General features: G+C 37.0%; 1 protein-coding gene across 3 annotated transcripts; it reads left to right on the top strand.

Moving 5' to 3' along the window:
- The first annotated feature begins 537 nt into the window (after window positions 1-537).
- On the top strand, window positions 538-5,936 carry LOC100807219 (cellulose synthase A catalytic subunit 7 [UDP-forming]). 3 transcript variants are annotated; one of them, XM_041016120.1, is made up of 12 exons: window positions 538-713; window positions 814-1,009; window positions 1,097-1,221; window positions 1,302-1,347; window positions 1,619-1,721; window positions 1,792-2,046; window positions 2,301-2,646; window positions 3,057-3,305; window positions 3,698-3,910; window positions 4,007-4,178; window positions 4,274-4,461; window positions 4,734-5,936. In XM_041016120.1, exons 1-12 carry the CDS (start codon window positions 579-581, stop codon window positions 5,676-5,678), a joined length of 2,973 nt encoding a protein of 990 aa, XP_040872054.1. In that variant the 5' UTR covers window positions 538-578; the 3' UTR covers window positions 5,679-5,936. The 3 variants fall into 3 exon arrangements, with proteins under 3 accessions (XP_040872054.1, XP_040872053.1, XP_006582116.2); XM_041016119.1 differs by having other exon boundaries at window positions 548-713; window positions 4,271-4,461; window positions 4,734-5,935; XM_006582053.4 differs by having other exon boundaries at window positions 559-713; window positions 1,622-1,721; window positions 4,271-4,461; window positions 4,734-5,935.
- Window positions 5,937-7,870: the final 1,934 nt, after the last annotated feature.

The following is a 7,870-nucleotide window of genomic DNA, read 5'->3' as shown; positions in this document are numbered from 1 at the left end:
AATCGCTGAACTCTCACCCAAACCATGATGCTAGCTAATTGAATTAAATAAAGGTGGGAAATGAAGAAAAATGGTGGCGACATCCAATCCTTCTTTACCCTCGGTCATTTTTGCGGGGTTGTGTAACACATCAATGTCGTGTAGTGTGTGTGACCAAACAGCAAGAGAGGGATCTCAGTATCCTGAAAAAAGATTGAGTTTCAAACTATGCAGCAACATGGATCTGAACTTTAAGAAAAGGGTCACTAATGTGCATAATAAAACGTCAAGCATTAGGAACAACGTCTAGTTTCTACAATAGTATATACTTTTTGAAATTGAAACATGAGATGCTTATTCCACCTACGTACCTTAACAAAGGAAGAACTTTCACCAATAATCTGCACAGATGCAAAAGATGTGATTTGTGCATTAAAGCTATATTCTTATACACAAATTAAACTCTAATCCCGGTTTTCAAATTATATTTTGTTGCGGTATAACACTTCAATCCTTCACGTCAATAGTAATCCGACAACAATCAATGTTATGCGGGCGCGTGAAAAACATGCACTTGTATGCTTTATTTACCTTAATTCATGAGAACCCCAACATCTCTCACACATGCATACTTGCACTGGTTCCATTCCCCACTCACCATGGAAGCAAGTACTGGACTTTTTGCTGGTACCCCAAACAGCAATGAGCTTGTGGTCATTCAAGGACATGATGAGGTGGACCATATAGAGAAGCAAGGAGATTAAGTCGTCGTTCTTGTTTAAATTATAATTAGTGACATTTTTCTGTATGTTTGATAAACTTAATTTATTGCAGCCTAAGCCTGTGAAGAACTTAGATGGTCAACTCTGTGAGATATGTGGTGATTCTGTGGGACTTACGGTGGATGGAGACTTATTTGTAGCTTGTGAAGAGTGTGGTTTCCCTGTGTGCAGGCCATGTTATGAGTATGAAAGAAGGGAAGGGACTCAAGTTTGTCCTCAGTGTCATACAAGATACAAGCGAACCAAAGGTAATTGGAAATTAAGCTGCTAAATGTATACGTTTTTCTATTTTGTAGCTTTTTGGTAATTTGATTGCTATTTGTTGATGTGCAAAGGAAGCCCAAGAGTTTTGGGAGATGAGGATGAAGATGACGTGGATGATATTGAACATGAATTCAAGCATGAAGAGATGCTACAGGGGAACAAGACCCATAGAGATAGTGATGTGGGTTTAGCAAAGGTAAGTCTAAGAAGGATAGAGAACTATACATGCATTTAATGTATAAAATTTTAACTTTGAGATTTGAATGCAACATGCAGGTGAATGGGGAGTTGCCCATATCTTCTAACAGTGTTGAAGAACCTGGTATGTGTTGGTCGTCTCTTTTATCAGTTGACGGGATCTGCCACACTTATTGCAGTCTTTCTTCCTTTAAGTGGAATATGCACTATGCAATGGTCTTTTGAGCTAAAGTTTATAAACTAAATAATATAATTGGATGATACACTGTATTTCAAAATCATCTTTAGCTTTTTCCCCTAAGTTTGTAATTTGAAATCTTTGGAACTTTTTATTAATATTAGTAAATAGATTGAACATTCAAGACGCTTATTATAATTAGCATTTCTTCTTGAAGCAGGTGCAAAGTTGGATGACAAGGAGAAAGTAGATGAGTGGATGTTGCACCAAGGCAATCTATGGCCTGAAACTGATGCGTCAGATGATCCCGTAAAGGCCATGTAAGCACCACAATACCATTTTAATAACCATATAATCTGAAAGAAAATCCTTAATTATTTAATGATGCAGGAAAGAGCCACTGTCAAGGAAAGTACCAATACCATCAGGCAGACTCAGTCCTTACAGAATGATGGTTGTGGCTAGGCTCCTCCTTCTATTACTGTTCTTTCAGTACAGAATCTTTCACCCAGTACCTGATGCAATTGGACTATGGTTCATATCTGTGACATGTGAAATCTGGCTTGCATTATCCTGGATGATTGATCAGCTTCCCAAATGGTTCCCCATTGATCGTGAGACATATCTTGACCGTCTTTCAATCAGGTCAAGTGTTCTGAATTCCTCTGCAGCTGTAATCCAAATGGTGCTAGTTTTCATTTTCATATAACTTCCAATATTACAAAATAACTTGGGCTATTATAACAATTGAGTCATACAAAGTTTATGACACTATTGTTTCTGTATTCATAGTCACTCATAATTCTCAAGAATAGAACGGTAATGATATGATTGATTCTGCATTTTATAAGAGTTGGAATCTAAATTAATAAGCTAAATGCCTAGAACTTGCAATGCAGGTTTGAACCAGAGAACAAGCCCAATATGCTTTCTCCAATAGATATCATTGTCACTACTGTGGATCCAATCAAGGAACCTCCTTTAGTAACAGCCAACACTGTTCTTTCAATCTTGGCCCTGGATTACCCTGCTGACAAAATCTCATGCTACGTTTCTGATGATGGAGCTTCCATGCTCACCTTTGAAGTTCTTCAAGAAACTGCTGAGTTTTCCAGAAAGTGGGTACCTTTCTGCAAAAAATTTTCTGTAGAACCTAGAGCACCAGAAAAGTACTTGACTGAGAAGATAGATTTTCTAAAGGATAAGCTTCAATCCACTTATGTGAAAGAACGCCGCACTATGAAGGTTAGCATTAATCCTCCTAAACTTAATGCCTTCTTTTAAAACAGACTAATTTGAAATTCTGGTCTCAATACTTGATATATACCATTATTTTTTTTAATATATTATATTTTTGTCTTTACAAGAAAATATGATAATGAATTAGTGTCTCCCCTTAAAAAGATTGATGACTTTTCTAATGCTTGTCATACTCATACATGGTCTTTGAGTAATCACATGCTAAGGCTCCAAACGTTAGACGAGTTAACAATCTATTAACAATATTATAACCAGGGCAAATAACAGTCACTAAATTAGGAAAAGGTCAAATATAGGGACTGACTTGTATTTTAACAATTAAAATTAAAATATTTATTCATACTAGTTCAATCCGACGAACAAAGTTTCATTGCTTGTTGGCACTTACTTGACAGAGAGAATATGAGGAATTTAAGGTGAGGATAAATGCACTTGTGGCTAAATCCATGAGAGTTCCCCCAGAAGGGTGGACTATGAAAGATGAGACACCATGGCCAGGAAACAACTCCAAAGACCATCCAAGTATGATACAAGTCCTTCTTCCTCACAATGTAGGTAATGAACTTCCTTGTCTTGTCTACACATCTCGTGAGAAAAGGCCTGCATTCCAACACCACAACAAAGCTGGCGCAATCAATGCCATGGTAAGCATTTCAAGCACATTTGGGTTGAGTGTTTATTTTCTATTTTCATTTTCTAAAAATAGTTTTCATTTTCAAGATTTAGAAAACATATATCGAGAATAAAGTATTCTAAGGTGTCATTGTGTTTTCACTTCTTTAAAAAATGCTAAAGATGTTGATTTGTTCTTTTTAGTTTTGTGTTTGTTTTTTAAAATATTTTCAGAGAAAATGTTTTCTAAATTTTAAATAAATGTATTTTTACTCTTATTTTTCTGTTTTCTTTGAAAATGAAAACAGAAAATAATCAAACCAAGCATCGCCTTAATTTCTCAGATTACATTTTCTCATTCTCATGACATGAAGCTAAAAACAAGCTTTCTTTGTTGGCCTAAATGTTGCTGCTGTGTTTCCAGCTTCGTGTATCCGCTGTGTTAAACAATGCTCCTTTTGTGCTCAACTTGGATTGCAATCATTATGTAAATAACAGCAAAGTCGTGCGAGAGGCCATGTGTTTCTTCATGGACATACAACTTGGGAATGGCATTGGCTTTGTACAGTTTCCACTAAGATTTGACAGCCTCGATAGGAATGATCGTTATGCTAACAAAAACACTGTTTTATTTGATGTGAGTGCAACTCTTTTTGGTTTTCTAAATTCATTTCTTTCCTTCATTGTGTGAATAAAATTTGATATGGTACACTCTGTGTTTGGTGTCCTGCAGATTAACTTGAGGTGCCTAGATGGAATTCAGGGACCTGCTTATGTTGGTTCAGCATGTATCTTCAGAAGGAAAGCCTTAACTGGCTTTGATTCTCCAAAGGCTTCAAAACGCCCAAGCATGGTGCAAGTACACTCAAAACAGGACGAGAATGGAGAAGAAGCAAGCAAAACAGGTGATCACAACCCTCTATACTTATAAAAAACACACACAAAATAAGTAACTTTCTTTTCTCCTTCTATCTCAACAAGTAATTTTCTTTTGCAGCAGCAGCAACAGATGAGGACAAGGAGCTATTGAAGTCCGAGAATAAATTTGGGATGTCCACAATTTTCATGAATTCTTCATGGACAGAAGAAGGTGGTGTTGATCCTTCTTCCAGTCAGGAAGCCCTTCTTAAAGAAGCCATTCATGTCATGAACTCCAGATATGAAGACAGAACTCTCTGGGGATATGAGGTATTATATTTTAGAAAGCTTTTTTTTTTTTTTCATTTTCCAAATGAAATGGTCTGGTTCAAGGATAAAACAATAACCAGCAAAAAAATATTTGTTATTAATATTTATAAAGTAAAAAAGGCCTTATATATTGATAAAAATGCTACATATGTTACTTAAAAAGGCCCAACATATTTAAAGCAAAAAATTCATTTAAAATTTGCTTTAGGCCTCGTTTATTGTTGGACCGGCCTTGGAAACGATAGATTATATAATCTTGTTGGAATGCACAGGTGGGTTTGAGCTATGGATCCATAGCAACAGATACTCTGACAAGTATGAAGATGCATTGTGGTGGTTGGAGGTCTGTATATTGCATGCCAAAGAGAGATCCATTCAGGGGTACAGCTCCTATCAACCTTACAGAAAGACTCAACCAGGTGCTGAGATGGGCAGTGGGATCACTTCAGATCCTATTCAGCAGCCATTGCCCACTTGTGTATGGCCTCAATGGAGGAAGACTCAAGGGACTCCAACGAATTGCCTATATTAACAGCACTGTCTACCCCTTCACCTCAATACCCCTCCTAATTTATTGTACCATTCCTGCCATCTGCTTGCTCACTGATAAGTTCATTACACCATCGGTAGGCACTTTTGCAAGCCTGATCTTCATTGCATTGTTCATCTCAATCTTTGCCTCGGCGATTCTTGAATTGAGATGGAGTAGAGTTAGCCTTGAGGAATGGTGGAGAAGCCAGCAATTCTGGGTCATTGGAAGTGTGTCTGCAAACCTCTTTGCCGTTTTGCAAGGCATTATGGGAGCCCTGCCACTTTCTAGTAGAGTCAACAAAAACTTCAGCATTGTATCAAAGGCACCAGATGAGGTAGAGTTTCGTGAACTCTATGCCATTAGATGGACTGCACTTCTAATACCTCCAACCACAATCATAATAATCAATCTCATTGGTATTGTGGCTGGCTTCACCGATGCCATAAACAGTGGTGAACATTCTTGGGGAGCTTTGCTTGGGAAACTGTTCTTTTCTTTATGGGTTATTGTCCATTTGTACCCTTTCCTTAAAGGTCTAATGGGTAGGCAGAACAGAACACCAACTCTTATTGTCATATGGTCTGTGCTCTTGGCTTCTATCTTTTCCTTGGTTTGGGTCAGAGTTGACCCTTTTGTGTTGAAAACAAAGGGGCCTGATGTCAAGCAATGTGGAATCAGCTGCTGAATCTACATCTCATTTCTTTACTACTATGAAGCGTGAAACAAAAACCTAGGTGCAGAGATGAAAATGGCAGAAAAAAAATTTTGTAAAAGAAAAAAAAATCCAACATGTCCTTTACTTTTCTATTTTGCTTTTTCATTGAATGAAGAGAGCAGTGTACTTAATTTTGTTAGTAGATATATAAGTGTTACTAAGGATTTTTTTTGGCTACAACGAGATCCAAACTTCAAATTGTACATAAATTATTGGACTGACTGAAATCTAAAGAAGACATCAAAACTAGCGTCTTCATGAAACCAACTACTGCAAAAGCTTAAGCACATGATGAATGACTTTTCATTATATTTTTAACATGTCATAAACCAATACTATTGGAAAAGTTTAAGGGGTGTATTCAATTAAGATTTTAAAGGATTTTAAAAGTTTTTTTTTATAAAAAATTCTTATAGTATTCAATTAATACTTTTAAATGATAAAAATAAATCTTATGGTATTCAATCAAGACTATTAAGATTTTTTAAAGAATGTAATAAAATTCGTTAATATTCAATTAAGATTTTTTACAACTTATAAAAAGTCTTCTGGTATTCAAAAGTCAAATAAATTTGAATGGATGCTCCTCTGGTGTGCTAGTTATCGTGCCCATGGTAAATGCTGGTAGCCAAGTGCGGAACGGATAACCGCTAAAAGCATCTAAGTAGTAAACCCACCCCAAGATGAGTGCTCTCCTATTCCGACTTCCCCTTTTTCTACCGATTTCTTTTTTTTTCTCTCTCCCCCTTTTTCTTGCCGACATCTCTCAAATTCTGCTTGTTGGAATTTGGCTTATGTGCATCAATAACACTGCACAAGTGGGGCTTCTAAACATTTTGGTTATGTAATATTTTCATTCTTGCATGGTAAATCTACCATAACCATTGCTGCATTGAGGCCTGTATTTATATTTGTTCCTGTAACAAATGGACTCGACACTTACCCTTATGTCGAAGGGTCTTCTATGATGGTTCCTTGTCGAAGGCTTCAGTACATGTGAGTCCAAAAGAGTAGGGGGGGGGGGGTACCTGCAAAAAGTACTCTAACACTCAAGTAAGGGTTCGACTCAGAGTTGTTGATGATATTTAATGATTAATCAAGAATGAATCAGTCCTCTTACCTGGGGGTTCTCCGCTTTATATACTAACCTTATTAGGCCTTGGGTCTATGGGCTTGCGCGTCCTAATTACTAGTTAGGTAATATACCTCTAAATCTTGCTTAGGTACTTCTAACCAAGTAATTATTATTAAGTGGGTTTATTGGCAATAATCATTGATGCAATCCTACCCCCCAAGGGCATTAGATAGAAGACTCCAAGAAGATTGAGCCAAAGATGCAAGAGAAGGCCCTAAGGTTCTCATGAGCCTTAGGGTAGATTTTGGGCCCATGGGCTAAGTATGAGCCCACTTATCTTTGTACATATTAGATTAAGGTTTCATTATTTTTAGGCCTTGTATTTAGGGCTCCATAATGAAGGTAAGGTACCCTAGAAATGTAAGATTTTTCAGCCCTTGTATTTTAGGGCACCTAGACTAGTTTTTGTATTAGGGGTAGTTTTGTAATTTCACATGCATTAAGTGAATATTTGATGTGTGTGTTGGAAAATAAATTTAATTGAATTGGGAGAAGCCCAATCCAATTAAATTTTAGAGGGGGAGGTGAGCATTTGCTTGCTACACCCCATTGCCACATCATATTGTCACACTTTGTGCATTTGCTTCATGCTTTAGTGAAATTTTGGCTCCAAAATTTGGCTCCACAAATTCAAGTGAAATTTGAATAGAAATTCAAATTTCCCTCCAATTTTGTGTGACACTTAGGCTATAAATAGAGGCCTTGTGTGTGCATTTTTTGAACTTTGATCATTTGAAAATTAAACTTCAAATTTTAGAGCTCTTTTAGAGCACAAAATTTCGTGCTCTTCTCTTCCTCTCCCTTCATTCATCTCCTTCTTCCTCCAAACTCTTATCCATGACCTCCTATGGTGGTGAGCATCTTCTAGACTCATCTTCTCCTTGAAGTGGCATCTCCTCTCTCTCTTTCTTCTCCATTCCACTGTCATTCATCTTCCAAGAAGCAAAGGAATCCATTGATGAAGAAGATCCTAGGCCTACAAGCTCCAATGGAGCTTACATCATGTGCTATCGGAGCATCTTCATCT

The sequence above is a fragment of the Glycine max genome, chromosome 6 (assembly GCF_000004515.6).
Source record: "Glycine max cultivar Williams 82 chromosome 6, Glycine_max_v4.0, whole genome shotgun sequence".
NCBI lineage: Eukaryota > Viridiplantae > Streptophyta > Magnoliopsida > Fabales > Fabaceae > Glycine > Glycine max.
The sequence above is the reverse complement of the archived record's forward strand: the minus strand, read 5'-3'. Positions and strand labels throughout refer to the sequence as shown.

Bases quoted from the DNA above. Each gene is read 5' to 3' on its own strand.
- LOC100807219 (XM_041016119.1), top strand. From the start codon at position 579: ATGAGAACCCCAACATCTCTCACACATGCATACTTGCACTGGTTCCAT. The intron at 1,010-1,096 runs GTAATTGGAAAT...TGATGTGCAAAG, and splicing joins AAGATACAAGCGAACCAAAG to GAAGCCCAAGAGTTTTGGGA. The intron at 1,722-1,791 runs GTAAGCACCACA...TTAATGATGCAG, and splicing joins GATGATCCCGTAAAGGCCAT to GAAAGAGCCACTGTCAAGGA.